Source organism: Pectinophora gossypiella, chromosome 18 (genome assembly GCF_024362695.1).
Source record: "Pectinophora gossypiella chromosome 18, ilPecGoss1.1, whole genome shotgun sequence".
NCBI lineage: Eukaryota > Metazoa > Arthropoda > Insecta > Lepidoptera > Gelechiidae > Pectinophora > Pectinophora gossypiella.
This window is the reverse complement of record NC_065421.1, coordinates 11,057,249-11,075,215: the sequence shown is the minus strand read 5'-3', so window position 1 is coordinate 11,075,215 and position 17,967 is coordinate 11,057,249. Positions and strand designations below refer to the sequence as shown.

The 17,967-nt window shown below is 36.6% G+C and overlaps 2 protein-coding genes across 7 annotated transcripts in view; both read right to left on the bottom strand.

Moving 5' to 3' along the window:
* Positions 1 to 13: 13 nt before the first annotated feature.
* On the bottom strand, positions 14 to 13,333 carry LOC126375201 (dynein regulatory complex protein 9-like). 6 transcript variants are annotated; one of them, XM_050022086.1, is made up of 17 exons: positions 13,220 to 13,333; positions 12,701 to 12,868; positions 11,755 to 11,804; positions 11,434 to 11,504; positions 8,954 to 9,125; positions 7,899 to 8,045; positions 7,216 to 7,321; positions 6,117 to 6,311; positions 5,242 to 5,373; positions 1,712 to 1,830; positions 1,540 to 1,610; positions 1,281 to 1,452; positions 1,051 to 1,197; positions 861 to 966; positions 582 to 776; positions 372 to 503; positions 14 to 263 (listed from the first exon to the last, which is right to left on the bottom strand). In XM_050022086.1, the coding sequence occupies exons 2-17, from the start codon at positions 12,833 to 12,835 to the stop codon at positions 72 to 74; spliced, it is 2,142 nt and encodes a 713-aa protein (XP_049878043.1). In that variant the 5' UTR covers positions 12,836 to 12,868; positions 13,220 to 13,333; the 3' UTR covers positions 14 to 71. The 6 variants fall into 6 exon arrangements, with proteins under 6 accessions (XP_049878043.1, XP_049878046.1, XP_049878042.1 ...); XM_050022089.1 differs by lacking the exon at positions 12,701 to 12,868 and having other exon boundaries at positions 13,220 to 13,322; XM_050022085.1 differs by lacking the exon at positions 13,220 to 13,333 and having other exon boundaries at positions 12,701 to 13,182.
* Positions 13,334 to 13,703: 370 nt separating this feature from the next.
* LOC126375207 (egl nine homolog 1) overlaps positions 13,704 to 17,967 on the bottom strand; it is a 29,194-nt gene continuing 24,930 nt past the window's right edge. The window contains exon 7 of the mRNA XM_050022101.1: positions 13,704 to 16,328. Coding sequence (XP_049878058.1) covers positions 16,297 to 16,328 — 32 coding nt within the window. The 3' untranslated portion in view covers positions 13,704 to 16,296. The remainder of the gene's footprint in view (positions 16,329 to 17,967) is intronic.

Below are 17,967 nucleotides of genomic sequence, written 5' to 3'. Positions count from 1 at the left end.
AATAAAAAACATGTTTTACTGTTAATAATGTAACAACTTTATTTCATAATATAGAAATATAGATGTAAATATCACTTTCCTTTTCCTCCTCCCTTCTTTTTCTTTGGTCTGAAGGGTCCAAGTTGTTTGCGCACGAGCAACCCGCGCCACCAGGCTTGCACAATGATAGCAGACTTCTGCATAGTATCATGGTACAGTTGAGCCTTCGCGCGCTCTTCTTTGAATGTATTCCAATCCTTCATCTCCTTCCAATGTTTGTTGTACTAAAAAATTAAAGAAGAAATTTAAGGAATGGAAGTATTTACTAATGAAAGAAAATCATTATCAAATTCAACATCTCTACTATACCAATAAATGGTAAGAAAACTAACCAATTTCTCCATACCACGTCTTTTATCATGCATATTCTGATAATCATTTTTCTGGATTTGTATTCTCAGATCAATTTTTTCCATATCTTCTTCATATTTATCCATCCAATCTTCAATGCTTTTCAGAGTTTCCTTAAATGTAACGACATATTTTTAATCTAGTTAAAAATATAAATCAGCTTGATAAATACTTCTTATAAATATATTTACGTTGATAAGAATATTTGTAAAATTCTCAACTTCCAAATGAACTCTGGATTCATGGTCAGTTCTCATTTTGTAGAATTCTGTGCTGTCGGAGTAAAAACTTTCTTTTCCATGTATAACGTCTTTATGTTGTTCAGTACGAGCATTCTGCCAATTGTCCACGTAACGACCTTGTGTCTCTGCTAGAAGTACTGCATCCTAAAAATAAATTTGTATAGGTATATTCAAATATAAAAACACATAGTTGTTATTAAGATCCCTCGCATTTCCGAAGAAACCTACCTCGATAGACGATCTTAGGTTTCCGATTATAGATTCAGCTTCATAAGTGACGGTTTTCTGATGATTCCGCTGTTGGCGCAGCTGCTTAGATAATTCTCTACGAAGTCTGAAAAAAATAATTTTGTTGACAGTTTTGTTATTATAACAAACACAATATGTAATGAGTACTATAAAGAAATTAACAACTTACATTTTATTCCTAGCTTCTTCAGCAGTTAGGTACTTTAAATATTCGTCCTTGTCGATAATTGTTTGTACGAAGTCAAGCAATGTTATGTAACAGTTTTGGACAGTTAATTCAACATATAATCTCACGAACATATCCAGGATATTAGTTCTGGCAAAAAGCAACAAAGATATTTACAAAACAATAAAATTGCGTTAAAAAGAAACTTTACAGTAAGCTAATACCTAACTCACCTATCCGCTTCAAGCTTGTTCAACTTATATTCCACGCAATGGAGATTCTTGACGTCAATACTATCTAAAATATCTTTTTTCCTAGACGACTGCTGCACTCCATATTTTATAGCACGTAGGTAACCAAGATCGGCTATAGTCTTAGCGACACGCATTTCGCTATTGCATTCAACTGAAATTAAATTTAAGCTAATTTTAATCTATACCTTGTTATAAATGCAATAAACACACACTGAATACATATAAAAATAAAACATACTTAAAATTCGAAGTTGCGTAATCGTATCTTCAAGTATTGTAGCCATCAGTGAGGATTGAAAGAATGGTAAACTGTAAATGAAACACACCATTTGTATGCTTTAACTAGAACACAAAATAATAGATAGGTATTGTGTTCTAGTTAGAAAGTAGATTTCATAATTACAACGTACCACCAATAAATGTCGTCAGAATCAAGGTCTTCTTCACTTTCGTGTTGTTCTTTTGTAGCTGTTGCATCAGCTGTTGGTTCTACAGGAAGTAGTCTCGGGACCGTTGATTTTCTAGCACGCTGAAATGTCAAAATGTGTATGTAGGAGAGCAGACAGTGCATCATGTAATGGCAACACAGTATTCTTAACGTCGGTTTCAAATTCAAATCGGATATTCAATAGACAACAGATAGCAGGAAATCATGAGGACTGAAGACAACGTACTCCAGAAAATGGTTCAGTAGATAGATATAATTTTTATGAAGGTTTAAGACGTCTAGAAGAAGCATGCAGGCACGGGTGCCTGCTCCTGATAAATGTACTTTATATAGGTATATTTAATCGTGTCATATGTAATAGTATATAATTGACTACTAAAATTAATATTTAACGATTAATGTGCAAATGATGTTGGGTCATCTATCATAGCGAATCGATTATCTAATGATACTACACTGCACAACACTAAAAAACCTACTCTCTCTTGCTACAAAGTTTCGCGAGTTTTTGGAGTGATGAATTTATTATGTTTGTTCTTATTCTTACGACTTTTCTTTCCATCGCCTGTTTCGGTCCTTCTTCTACAGCAGGCTCCTCTTCAAATATTATGGCTTGTCCCCATGCTTCGTCGTGTGCCACGCTCACCACCCGACCCCTTGGTTTTGTATCCGGAAGCTCAGGCTTAAGCTCTGGCTCCTCCATTATCCTAATTATACCTACCTATTTACCCACCAAATGTTAATTACACACTTTTCTAAATAGAACACAAAGCCTGTCTTATAAAAAGCTAAAAGTTGCATCTAAAAGTAGAAAGTCCGCGAAGCGCAGTCGCGGTTCTGACTTTGTCAAACAATATTGTTTTGTCTTGTCTTATTTGAATCGGGAATTTGTTTTTTGTTGTATTTTGAGTCTCATCAACCAGTGTTGCAGTTTAATAATAAAAACTTGCATTAAAAAAAGTAAAAGCCGCGTGCGATAATGTTGTCGGTAGGTAACTTATTTCCTGCGCTCGCGGCAACCTTTAAGTACGACCAACCTCGCTCCTACGGAGTACTAAGAAATTCTTCCTGATGCGGCCATTCGTCAATACGATAAAGATACGTGGGGCAGCAGCATGAGCACCGTAACCATAAATAATTAGAAGACATCATACAGCTACTGAACAACTATGGATATGAGATATGACCAATCGCTCCGTCGTTTTCTACATGCCCGGGAAGACAAGCAGCTAAACATGTTCTATAGCTGGTTCCCTTTTTTGCCCGCGCTGGACCACGAAGTCTAATTGGCCATTTATGTCGCTTCCAGTCCAGCACAGAAGCTCATAATGGTGTATTCAAGCAATGCATTCAAGTAATGGACCCGTGAAGACAGACAAGGACTCCTGGCTGCAGTAGAGAGCGAATTTGGCTGCTAAACGTGATCTAGACGAGCCGCGCCGAAGTGATCACATTTTATAAATCGTATGCAACGTCGCGTACCTATCAGCACCGCATGACCCGCATTTTCAGCATCATACTACCTATTACGAACCATCAATGACCCATGGTTTCTGTCCGTGAAAGGGTTAAGGAAGAGATCCGGGCAGTTGCATGTGTAGATCACTCCGTAATACCGCGCCCCACTGCTTACTCCCCGCCTATTCAGTCTTCTTCAGAACTAGAGTGAGTAGGTATTTACTAGGTAAGCTTGTAGCAACTTACCTACGCCACATATTTATTTACCATAAGGCGAGATTACAGCCAAACGCAAACCTATTATAACTATAGTCAATAAATAAAAGTCAAAGTCGATTTAATATTAAAACCATTGTTATATACTTCACAAAACCACTTTATGTCATATAATAATAATGAATATAAAACATAATAACAAATAAAAAGTAATATAATAATTAATATAAAACTACAAATCTCCAAATACGAAATAGCTTATAAAAAAAATAAGTTCCTAAAAAAATAAGATTTAAATGTAATATTCTATTATTAATAATATATTTTTTAAAAGTTACTTCTAAAACTCAGCATTGTTGCTGTTAAAAGCAATATCCACTAGCCTAACGATTTACACTGCATTTAAACTGCAAATTGACAGTTTTTAAGCAGGTTTCATTTGAAGTTTGTAAACGTAAAAAAAACTGAATATGACCGAGAGGACATTTAAGTTTTTGTGTAAAGTGTCTCTAGAAGGTACATAACAGAAGGAAGTCATGGAAAACCTTTGAGTTTTAGCTTGACGCCTTGTGGTTTTGCCGTACCGGCGCCTAGCACGTAGGTCTTTAAGCGCCTTCTTGAAAAATCATTTTCTGGTGTGATTTTCTTCAACAAACCCTCGATTACTTATACCTGCATTGTAACTAGCTTGTCTATTGAGATTTGCGACGTTTTGTTAATAAAAATCGCATCGCATTTATATATTTTTTAAAGTGGTTTTCACTATCAAGTGACATATGTGGCAGAACAGATTCCTTTTTATTAACGTGGCTTGTAGGTTTGCCTACACTTGGCCGGACAGATGGGGACCGCTGAGTAAGCATTACTAGTAAGTTATAGTAAGTACTAGTAAAACTGTCTGACTGAAACCTATTTAAAAAGTACCTAATTAATATAAGTCCCATTTTAAGACTTAGGTTTTTTAGCTACAGATCCCCCCTTCTTCTTAGGCCGGTAGGGACCCAGTTGTAGGCGCACCAGCAAGCCACGCCACCAAGCCTGCACTATGATTGCGGATCGCTTCATATTCTCTTCATACAACTGTGCCATCGCGCGGTCTTCCTTGAATTTGTTCCAGGCGCACATTTCTTGTTCCCGATTTTTAATCTAGAAATGTATATAAAACAATAACATTCATTTATTTATTTACAAAAAACATGCCCCTGACTAATTCAAATAAAATGTTAATTGACAGAAAAGTTTCATTCAAGTTTATAGTTTGTGTACCTCACAAACTCACGTAAATAGCTTCAGACCTGGAGTACCTAAACCTGAAGAAAATATGAAGGGTTTATAATCTTTTTTTATTGTTTGTAGGTTCTCTAGACCTTCAACACACATACATATATAAACTCACGCCGATTTCCCACCGGGGTAAGCAGATACTATGGAATTCCATTTACTTCGATCCTGACACACTTCTCTTTATTCCTCCACATTTATCAATCGTTTCGTACACGCATGCCGGTTCAGAGTAGATCGACCATCTAGACCTAGACCAGGGTCTAGGATCTGGACCTTCAAACAGTGGCAAAAAGATGTACAGCTCATTTAGCTTAGTTTATTTATGACAAAAATAATAAATTCGATCACCGAATGGTGTGGCTACACTTACGCCATCTATTGTCGCCGAAACGTATATAGCGAGGGCTCCAATACCCAAGAAAAGAAAAGAAGAGTGGGCAGAGTAAGAATTGAGATAGCGTCTCGCTAAGCCTTATGAGGTCTTAGAAACCTTGACAAACCGGAGACCTCGCTCTATACTCAGCTAGCTGTTACCTGATTCTCCAGCGCCTGTCGCTGGTCACATGCCTTCTGATAGTTGTTCTTCATGATGGTTATACTCAGGTCCATGGCCTCCATGTCCCGGTCGTACTTCGTCATCCAGAGCTCTATTTGCTGCAAGGTTTCCTGAAATAACATTGTATGGAACTGTATAATATATTGTACCTTAACACGTTGATAGACCAGTGATTCATATATAATCATGACGGACTAGCTTCATACGTTCGTGACCCATACATGGGTCACTAAGAAACAACCAGGTAACCACTAAGGGCGGGTGCGGGACTTACAAGAGAGTCGAAACAATTTGTATGGGGACTGTCAACTTGTTAAATTGACGATTTTTTAGGTAAAACTATGCGGTAAGTATTAGGTATAATTAGACTATATTAGGCGCTTTAGCTTTTAAAGTAATAATATTAAGCTGCTTTTGCTTTATATAAGTAGATTATGTCCTCGGCCAATCGTCGAACTGGGCCGATCAAGTTCTGCCCAGTGATCACGTTGTGCCGGCATTATTTATTTATTTGTCTGTCTAAAACCCGCCATATCGTTCAAAACATAATGTTAGCCCAGCCGTGCTTGGACAAATCTTGTAGGGTGACCACAAAGTACAAACATATATAATTTTTAAAGTTAAATATTGTTTTATGTTAAATATTACTTACGAGGAAGGACAGAGAGAGGAAAGAGAGGGAGGAAGGAAGGGAGAGGAAGGGGAAGACGAAGAAGAGCTTACATGGAACAGATTAAAGAAAAGGTTAATGTCGTGTCTTATAGGGAAGTCAAGGAATTGACCTTTGATAGACTGGAATAGAAAATGCTACATCGACAAGAGCGTGGCTCTTAAATTGATGGTGATTACTTACGTGTACGTTGATATTGATGATCAGTTCAATTTCTTGGTGGATCCGTGTCTCCTGTTCCAAGCGCACCTTATAGATGTCGATGGTCTCTTCCCTGCTCAACTCCTTCAATCTGATGGTCTCCTCGTGCTGCTCATGGCGAGCCCTCTGCCAACGGTGTACGTACCGACCCTCGACTGACGCTGTCAGCTCAGAATCCTGAAGTTTACGGGCTTTGTCATATTTTTTTATGTGATTTATCGTACCCGGTTCGTCCCGGCTATATCACGAGGTTTCCAGGATTGTGTCCGATTAATAGGAATGGTCTCCACTACTCCTATTACTCGGGATTTAAACATAGCTTGCGAAACATGGCTGCGTGTAAGTATATAATTTCCACCTTTGCCTACCCCTTCGGGGGTAACAGGCATGATGTTATGTTATGTGTATATGTGTCGTAGATTTGCCTCCGATCGAATTTACTGCTTGGACAGACAAATGGAGACGCCGCGCTGGGTGTTCGTTCACGAGCATTAATATGTATACAATTTGGTACCATGTCACATTAACTTTTTTGACAAATTGAACTGTAAGTCTCACTAAATGTCAAATATGTTAGTGCGACAGAGTCCTAAAGCGGGTACATTATAATTGCTCATGACTGTTCACCCGATGAAGTATTTAAGTAGGTATTTTTCAAATCATGGACTGATGACGTGTGCTGTCATGCAAGTATCTACCTTCTGTCAATTATATTTAACTGATGCCCTAATGCTACCCTTATTAAGTACCTAGTTTTTTACAAGAGTCTTGTCATGTCTAACGCCTTTGGCAGCTCAACAATATCACTGACACCAGGGTTGATGAGGTTGGTATTCCACCTCATAACCCACACTATAGAAGTAGATACCTACCCAACTTGGATTGGGACGAATATCTGAAGTTGTTTAGGTCAATGGCTACCCATCGATAGAGATGCGGGCGGGGCTTTGTTCTTGCTATGCTGTTTTTCATCTTAGAAATCTTTGATACTTAATAATACTTAGTAAGTACTACTGGCTGTCTATCGCTAACTTATTAATTTTTAACCGACATTGCATAAACAGATATAAAAGCGGCGTACTTCGATCCGCCTGACGAGGTTGTCCACAACACGCTCGGTGGCATACACCGCAGACTTCTGGTGGTTGCGTTGTTGCCGTAACTGTCGGCGGACATCTCTGGCCGTGCTGCAACACAATATTTGGCTAGGGGATTTCTCGCCCTTAGTATCCACCGAAATCTCTGCGGGTACATACAAAAACTAAAAAAAACTCCTATTAGCCGCCGGATTAATAGGGAACTATATGGATTACTTCGCAAGTAAGAAACTTTAGCAAAAGATGCGGTAGGTAGTTTGGAACAGTATAAAATTCATACTTATAAAGAGTATGAATGAATGTTTTTTTTTTATAGCATTCATCCGTTTATTAGGGAAACTCACAGTGAGACAACTTAATCGAAAAAGTCAGGCTCAGGCGAGACTCGTAGTTATTGAATTTGCTTTTTGTAAAAGTAAGTTTTCTTAAGAGCGCCCTCTATTATCGAATAGAAGAAATAAAAAAGTAAAGCTGCATACAAAATTTAGTTCATATATTGAATAATAGATGGCGTTACTATAACAGTGTAGTTATCTATTACGCCACTAGATGGCGCTATGTGATAAAAATATTAATTGTAGTTATGTACTTTACAATAGATGGCGCGTGAAGTCAAATTCGTACGGATACGTACAACACAAAATTTAATGCTGGTAGAAACACTAACATTTTATTCTTAGCCTCTTCCTCGACGAGGTCCTTCATGACTTGTTCACGCAGCTTGACAGCTTCCATCCACTCCCACAGGGCCCGATAGCTCCGTGACATAGCCAGGTTCACGTACGTCGCCAGGAGTACCTCATGTACGTCCGTCCTGCTCATACATACATATAAACAACATATTAGGTATATACGTCTCACTGCTAGGCACAGGCATCAACTAAATCATGGTATGGAGTATACTCCACCACGTTGCTCCACAGGATAATAAAGCGGTGTGAATGTTGTGATTCCTTGAAAACTAAGAAATTTTGACAATTGTTTTTGCTTCTATTCTTTCCAAACATGACGTGGTTTCCAGGACTTGTGCCCGGTTATTGGCTTAGGTTCGCCCCCTATTAGGTTATATGGGACTTAAACGTAGGTGGCGACTAGCAAGGAATGGTTGCATGTATGTAGGTACTTGCTTAATACATCTCTGCCTTCACTTATATTTATTCGCAATAAGCGATGTACTGCTGTCATTCTCCAAGCTAAGTTTACCTTATTTAACGTAGGTATAATGGTATAAGAAGACCAGGTATGCTCAAAACTGACAGCTAGCATTTCAAGGTTAGCCCAGCTGACGTCATCCGACCCAACGTTGCCATTTCGTAAAAAATAAATTACCCACTTCCAATGCTTTTAATTTAGTTTGCAAAGAAATTTTGTACTTTTAGTAAAAGATTTACGTATGTTTTTAATTATTTTTTATATATGTGACAAATACAAGTAATTAAATACATTAGTCAGTAATTCACTTAATTTTCAATAATAAAATTTACGTCCTTGGAATAATGGAGATACAAATTGAATAATGGGCTAGCAATGGCGGCTTGTCATAGGATTGAGCATAAGTACTTGGTCTTCTTATACCATGGTAGGTATAACATTTCTCCTTCTACAATAGCTAACGTAAGTATAACCTGCCCCAATCAACTAGACGTAATCTCGCTAGTATGCAATCTCATTGGATGTTTATTTAATTCGCACGGATAATAAGTTAACTGGCTACGGGTCTACCTGTCTCTGCTCAATTTATGAAGCTTGTACTCCAGACATGACAGTCGCTTGGGGTCTATGTGGTCGAGCCAGCGGCCCTTGTCAGTATCTAGTTCGACACCGTACTTCATTTTGAGCCGGTTGGGCATTTCGTCCATTATTTTTATTATTCCCATACTGCTGTTCAACTCCTCTGAGAATAGACAAACAATAGATTGGCATCTGGGTGGTCGGCTCTCGCTAACCGTTGCAGAGATGGTATGGTTATGCGCCATATTATCCGCAATTAGACACGTGGATGGCCCATTATCAGTGAAAAAGCGATGGGGTAAACGCGCCTATTGCAATTGCAATTCAATTCTTTTCGTCTCGCTGTATTTATGTAAGAATACATTGTCCGAAAATCTTATTTTTATTAAAATAATGTCGCCATTGTCTTCTGATTATTCGAATTTCCTGCATATTGCGCTGTTTTATTGCACATTTAAACGATTAAATAGGTATCTACTTAATATATAAAAGCAAAAGAGCACTCGAGCGTTTTCAAAATTAAGTGTACTACGTCTGAATTTTAGCTATAATTAAAAATATGACATTGTTGGAGATATTTTGATTTAGATATTATTAAGATACGCGATAGTTTATGAAATTATGTGAAGTTGTTAACAGATTAATCTATTTTACGAAAAATTATTAAATTATAGGGCGACGGGCGAAAAAAATGTCAGTTTTGCGACTATCTTAAAAAATAATTGGTCTGTAACTATAAGAAATATATAAATATGATTTTAGTTGTGTTATGAAGATTACCAAAGATATTTTATGAAAAAAATATATACATAGTCATAAAATCTATAAAACACGAAATATGCTAGTTTTTCGTTCGGTTTTGTCACAGCTGATACCAAGGCAACCATTATATTTACGATTTAATTTCGAATATTAGTTTAATAAACAAAGTAATTATTGTGATACCGAATATTAAAATCATTTTAATAAATAATAGAAATTATTAGCAACTCTCCATATTGAAAATTAGAAAAATCTAAGAATTTCTTCGTCGCAAAATGAGGGACTGTCGCAAAACTGACATACGAATTTTTCTAAGGGTGGGCTCACACAGGAGAAAACCGAACCCAAAAATGTAAGTGAATAAAATAAAAGATATACTTACACAAATTTTAAGTTTTTAACCAAATAATTATCAATTCTTAATGGGAACAGTCTTTTTGAAAATCAAGATTACTTAGTTTAACAAATAACAAACTTGTCTTCTTTTTTCAGCTTCTTCTTCATTCATTTCAGATATTTTTTTTCTTCTTCGATTTTATTCTTTGTAATTTTTTTAACCTTTGCGCGTTTAATTTCTAGGGATTTTCTTTTTTAAATTTTTCTCTATATCTCCGAGACCGTTCTGCACTAGTTAGTGGCATTGTTAAGCCTAAAAAAATTAAACCTTTTCAGTATATAGTCTCAGCTTTATAGTGTCGGTTTTGCGACTTTACTAGTCAGCCTGTAGGTCACAGGGAAAAATGTCGCAAAACTGACGTGACGCTCTGTTCCCATTTTGTATTCAAACCGATATTTAAAAGGAAAAAAAATACCTAGTCTTGTCACCAAATGTAAATAATTTTGCATTATAATATAGTTCATCTTCTGAATAAATTAATAAAATATAACTCACCTGAATCTGATTTTATATCGTCTCAAACCCGACAGATAAAATTTTGACGGCCGTGGAATACCAGAAAACACGTCTCGCGTCACGAAATATATTTTGTCACTAGTCTTTTTTTAAATGGCGACCGGTAAATTAAGGATAATTTTGCCATTTTAAAACGAATATAGCTACCGTAAATAATCTCAATAGGCAGTTTTAGTCGTGACAAACCCGACATGTCCGGTCGGTACACTTTTTAAGACTTTTGAAAAAATTGAACTATATTTAAATAAGCACAAGATTTAAATTATAAACTACTGGAAATGAGAGAACCTTTAGAAAACTTCAACCAATACCAAACATCAAATGATACCCTAGTACAAAAAGTTTTAAGAATCTCTTCAAACATTTATCAGTTTGAGTGGGGGACACGGCAAAATCTAGTACTTAGTGATAAAAATTTACCTTTTATTTAAATAATTCCTCATAACCATGAAAATTTTGTTACAATTTAACTAGTTTAGAATATATTTAATGTATCTCAATAATTAAAATAATTAGCTAGAAGTAAATTTTACTAGTTATTAGACTTCAAACACAAGGGACAACGTGAAAATGGGAGGTACACTTATTTTTGAAAATGCTCACTCACTGACTGACTGACTCACTCAGTCTCAAACTTTGCATGGCCTTTTAAGACCTACGGCTCACTAGGACGCGATTTTGCGAAATTCAACCCCAAAAAGGGGGTAAAAAGGGATGGCGAAACTGTATACTTTTTAAAGTTAGAAGCACGAAAAATCGCGGGCGGGCAGCTAGTTATCTCTTCAGCTAAACTTACCTAGAATACGTAATGATGTGATAGCGTCTTCCAAAATTGTAGCGAAGAATGAACTTATGAAAAAATGGAGGCTGAAAATAAAGTCACATTGTTCATATTATAACAAGTAAGTAAGTTAAAAGTGTAACGAGATCAGAAACAGCCAGTTATATTGACGTACGGCTGGATAACAGTGGCAAAAACTGTAATACGATATTTTTGATAACACAAGGCTTAAGTAAGTAATTTACCTTTATGAGTGAGCCCATAATGTACTTATTTGTAACGTTATTTTACTTATTTTCTAACAAGATAAAAGAGAATGCTGTAAAGAAAACTTACCGAAAATAATTGTCCGTTTCGTACTGTATTGCTTCTAAATGTATTTCAATCTAAAACATATTTAAAACCATAAAATAAAAAGAAACATTTTTGTACAGTTATGCTGCTTATCAGCCCGGGCATATCCTAAAAATCGTCCAAGGGATTTTTGACGTGGTTTACCACAAGGTTTAACTACTTGGCCGGACAAACGGGGAGCGCTGAAGTCTCTCACCCGGTACAAAAATTAAGACAACAGGCCTGAGGTTGCCAGTGACTGTGAAACGCGAAGAGATAATGTCCTCTCTTCAAAATGATTGACTCACTATTCAAATTCAAAAATATCTTCTCCTATCGTGTGGGTTGTGAGGTGGATTACCAACCTTATCAACCCTGGTGTCAGGGTTATTATTGAGCCGCCAAAGGTCCCTGACATGACTCATGTAACGACTACATACTTACATCAGTAAGTAAGTAATATCTTTGTTCAGTTTAGTAGGTAATATAGTTAACTACACATTGACCGGGACCAACGGCTTAACGCCCTTCCGAAAGCACGGATCATCTTATTTTTTTATTTTATTTTTTTTTTATTTATTTGTACACAATGAAACAGACACGAGAAACATACAAAGAAAACAGATAGTACAGGCAAGCTTATCTCTAAACAAAGAGATTTCTTCCAGCTGACCTACGTGACAAGAGAGACTTTCAACGTATAATATTATATAGATAGACATACATACGCGTACAAATTATTTAGAAATTACTTATACTAATATAAGACACAATATTAACCTAAACCTACAAACATCTTACTTTCGGACATTCGGATGGCAAAGTGATTTTTGTGACAATGTCCCCACCGGGATTCAAACCCGGGACCTCTGGATCGTGAACCCAACGCTCGACCACTTACCATGGAGGCCGTGTGATGTGTTGATAAATAAATAATATATAAGGGTACCTCATTCATAGTACTACGAGAAGACTCCTTACTGCACTTGCTGAACACCTTTACAGGTGTTAGTAGTGATTGGCTTTTGAGGCTATCTTCGTCTAATCGAATCACGCGCAGCAAGCTGTCTGGGTTCTTCGGCATCAACACCTCAATGTCCCCTGTACCCCTGTCCGACTGAACCCCCGCGTTGGGCATCGTGCGTATCAAAATATAACAATAAAAAATAAAAATCTATACAAAAATGGCAGTATATAGGATCTAAATTAAGAAAACTTATCAAAAAAATATTCCCATAGCAAGAATCTGATTGTTAGTGATATGAGCAATTCTAAAAATTTTATTTAGTCACTTTGACATTTGATGGGTGTCCTGTCGCTTCATACTTGATTCAAAAGAGATTTCAAAAATCGTAGAACGGACTCCGTGGTAAATATAGATTGTTTGTTTCCAAAGAGCAACACACTCCGCGGGGATCCGTGTGGATCTGTTTGATTCTCTTCAAAATGCCTTGATGTAGGTACTTACACAGAGTTGAGGCCCATCCCGGACAGTACACAACCTCGTTTTACACAGACACTACACATTGACATTATCGACACTTGCAACTGTGTGTGTGGCGTCTGAGAGCTGCCAATTACAATACCTAATTTGACCGTTATTATGACTATATTCCAATTGGGGGTAGTCATAGGTACTTCCATCGCAAGCTGAAGTAAGTACCCACACCACACCGAGCTTTGTGTTAGACCAACGTGATAGGTGATGAACCGTATCGCTGTCTATAACGGTCGCGCCAACCGTGTTAATAAAATCGTTTCTACATAATTATATAAACTCTCATTCCCCAACCCGCAACGCTCGTGGGACCGGCAACAACTATAAAATAAAAGAAAATTGATTCCAATGAAAAATATTTAATACCAGTTCTTTTCACAAAATAATTTAAAGTTTTAAATTAAAACTTGTAAATTGGATTATAGGTATAGAGAAACAATTTGACATATTAAAATTATAATACGTGATTATAACATGTTATAATATCACACAAAATAACTATTCTCATAAAAACTAATTCTTATAATTTAATCTATAATAGGATTTTCAGTAAGACACGACGGTTAATAAAATAATACGATCTTAAACTAGTACTATTTTATTCGTAGAAAAGTGTCGGTGAAAGGACCCTTACTCAAAATTACCTAATATTTTTCGTATAAAATTCAATACTTCGATTTTTACAGTACTTAACACACAATATTTTATGTCTATATATCGATTTATTTTGTGATATTTACATCGATAACATATATTTCAAGTATATTTATAATATTCATACTTTTATGAGGTAATCAGCGTCGCTTCAACATAGGTGGCAGGCAGGTCCAGGGATGGACATTCGTGACAGAGTTTTTTATACAAGATGGAAACTACATAATGGAATCTGTTTTTACAGATAATTCACACTAGGTGGCGCAGAACGTTGGTACGGTCACGAGCGTTAATATGTATACACTTTGGTACCATGTCACATTAACTTTTTTGACAAATTGAACTGTAAGTCTCGCTAAATGTCAAATATGTTAGTGCGACAGAGTCCTAAAGTGGATACATCATATTGCTCATGACTGTACAAATGCTGGCACGATTATTGAGCATATTAGGGGAAGTTCACACACACATGACATGGTAGTTGACCACCGATATTAATTAAACTAAAGAGCTATAAAATCTGCGTTATCTCAACATGTTCGTTCCACACCGCTTCGTGTGAACCGCCGCTTGAATGATTACACCTTTTTTAAGGGCTAAATTGTCCTATGTTTCTGCATCACAATTATTACTATCAACGCGACTATGTATCACTTTCTCTCAATAATATAATTATTAATTACACAATGGTACTAGTACGTCACGAAGAACAATAAATAATTCTATACAATTTTAAATCTCCTCTAAGGCTTGAATAGTTTGAATTCAGTCTTTCACCCTTGAATTAACGTACGTCACTTAGTTAAGGTACATTTCAGTGAGTAGTTGGGATATCCCTTGACACTAGTTTTATTTGAAGTATATTATCTGATGCTACGGTAGTGTCCTCAGCAAGACGAGCTGAGCTATCTACCTTTCATCCAATATCTTGTTCTGTACACAGCTTGTTTCTGGTTACCAAGGTGGATTTAATGAGGTTCCTTTTGTAAATTACAAGAGAACCCTTTTTATAAGTGTTCATTTTGCACCACGACGGCGAGGCCTTAAGTGACGTACGTATATTCGATTGAACTCACAGTCCACTGACATCAACAATTAAGTAGAATAAAAATATAAATTATAGAAAGGAAATATAAAATACACTGTTTTGGTCGCGGAACCTTCGCACAGATTATCTAAATAGCAAAATGACAAATATGACGTTAGTTATGTAAATAAGGGTGTCTCGGAATGAAAAAAATATAATATATAAAACGAGTAACGGAAAAGTGATATAACTTAAAACGGTCACTCGAAATCACGTTGGGCGTTTTGCGAAAGTTAGGCATTCCGCGAATTTGAAATTTAGCGACATGGCATTCTGCGTTAAAAAGGGACATCAGTGAACATGCTCGTCAACTAAAATAATAAACGTGTTAACAAGATTACGATATAACATAACTTAATACTTGAGGGCTCGAAAACAAACTATACAGATTAACTTAGGAACTAAGCTTGTATGACTTTTCTGTCGACGACAGTCGTTTCAACTTAACATAGTCACTTATAAATAAAATGATTTAAGTATTCGTCCCATATAGGATCTGCTATTGGGTTAAAACTGTCAAATGTTATTATTATTAAGATGGTCAACATCGATAAATAAATGTTATAGAAAAGAAAACATAATTATTTATAAGAAAATCAAGATTAAACATTAGTAAAGGGTAACGCTTAATTTAAATAAAGAAACGAATGTTATATTGGGCAGTAAAGAACGTAGAAATAAGAACATTTATAAAAATGTTTGAAACACATTAACCTTAAATAAAGAGTTATAAAGGCGGGTTTATGTTCAGCCTAACATTTATGTAATGTTGTAATTTAATCGAGTAATTATTGCATGTAGATAATCATATTCATTACGACAAACTACGCGAATGTTTAATTTGTTATGAATAAGAATTATATTTCTGATAACGTGTTAAGGTTACTTGGCCATTGCTAGAAAAGGGTTATTTTTAATGACGAAAGCAAAATACATTGTTTACTAAGCAAATCCAACAAATTGACACAAACATGTCGCTAGGGGGACTCTTAGATCGGATGTCTTAGGATAGTGGATATGGAACAGGTTTCACCTAAAGTTACAGCCCACATCAGGGTGTCACCTCGTATCATAGGTGTCACCCCATATCATAGGTGTCACCCCATATCATAGGTGTCACCTCACATCAGGGTGTCACCCCGTCATCCCACGTCACCCTAGTGACACAACTGCTTGGACGTATAACTAAATCGGTATAAAATGACAACTATTGTGGCGTAATAACATACAATTTGATATGCAGTCGGCGTTGTTCCGCTGCTAAGAGCACGCGTCGACGCCGCGGCGCGCTTCTAGCGCCCCTGTATCACTTGCTCGATGACGGCTGGCCGCGTTCTTCTGTGAAAGATAGAGTTCATGTTACACTGTTTTTATTAAAACGATTGACACAAGTTTTGAGGGTAAGATAAATATGTCAAAATCGTAGTAAATTAGATTTTTTATTAAAGTATCTGTTAACCTAGGCCACGCTTCGAACATACCAAAGAAAAAAATCATTCTTGCCGTGTGTCACCTGACCCGAAGTGCGAGTGAGAGACAGTTTTAGACTAAAGTAAGATGAGGTTTGCCTGATACGAATTGGTGCGGGGCGGAGTGACCGTTATAAAAATAAATATACGTAGTTTTAAGTTTACGCGGTTATTATCATAATTAAAACACATAATAACGGGTTCTTAGGGTAGACAGATATGTCTGCCCGTAGAAAATTATGGACCTACCTACTCCACTCCAATCTCATCAGTCATCCCGTGATCATGGCACTTGCAACAGTGTCGAAATATCGGGAGTCTCATATCCCCATTTAAACGCGGTAAGAACCCGTTATTATGTGTTTTAATTAAAATATACGTAGTACCCAGACGGGAAATAGGTTTAGGTGCTGAATCCAGTACACACCATTAATTTTATTTTAAGTTATACCTGTCATTTTCATCTAAACATGGAGCTATTTATTTTACTTATTTAATGAAGTATGTCCAGTACTGGTACCTTATGTTGTTTTATTGTAGATTAATGTAGGCGTACATTTAGCAATTAACGAAAGAGTTAAATGAATAAATAATCTACGTGGTGTTCTAATATAATTAAAGATGCAAATGCAATTTTAAACAATGACCTTCTCATATCGTCATAAGCGCAAACATTTAACGAAGATCTTCTGCAAACTTGGTAAAATAAATAATAAAATGTTATCAAACAGCTAACTGCACGTATTGTTATAATTAAACAACTCCAGATAACAAATCTTGATTGTTATGTAATTTTCGTTTTCAAAAAGTCTCAGCAGTATAACTTAAAATTAGATGGCGTCTGCAGGATCATTATCAAACTTATTATTGGTAAGGCGTTTAGTATTGAATTCCAAAGGTAAAGTCCCTCTGCTTACACAATCCCAGTAGTTTAGATTGCGCAGGCGCAACTGTGAATCATTGTTTAAAAACATCTACTTGTAATGCGCTTGCACGGAACCTGACACAATCGTTGAAGTATTTATGACATTATTGTCACATACATAACACAGCATCACGCCTATCTAACTGAAGAGGTAGGAGTAGGAGTATTGGTTAGTTTCCAACTAGTCAAATCAGTTACTTTTTACTAAACCATAGAATAAGGAGAGATGACGGAGGTAAATGAAAATCACTTCAAGTTCTTATCGGAGCGGGAGAGAGAGAGAGAGAGAGAGAGGAGAGAGAGAGAGTGAGAGGAGAGAGAGGAGAGAGAGAGAGAGAGGAGAGAGAGAGGAGAGAGAGAGTGAGAGGAGAGAGAGAGGAGAGAGAGAGTGAGAGGAGAGAGAGAGATAGAGAAGAGAGTGGGAGGAGAGAGGAGAGAGAGTGAGAGGAGAGAGAGAGGAGAGAGAGAGGAGAGAGAGAGAGAGAGAGAGAGTAATGTGAAATGAATGAATCCATGTTAGCCCTACTCGATGAACGCGTGACTTACACCGTAGTGTCACGGGTTCGAACCCGGCTCGGCCTCT

What these genes read in the sequence shown, in the direction of transcription:
- LOC126375201 (XM_050022085.1), bottom strand. Translation starts at nt 12,889, where the DNA reads ATGCCCAACGCGGGGGTTCAGTCGGACAGGGGTACAGGGGACATTGAG. An exon ending in TCTGACGACATTTATTGGTG is followed by an intron (nt 1,611 to 1,711) that starts GTACGTTGTAAT and finishes TTTCATTTACAG; the next exon opens with TTTACCATTCTTTCAATCCT. An exon ending in AACAAGCTTGAAGCGGATAG is followed by an intron (nt 1,198 to 1,280) that starts GTGAGTTAGGTA and finishes GCTTTTTGCCAG; the next exon opens with AACTAATATCCTGGATATGT.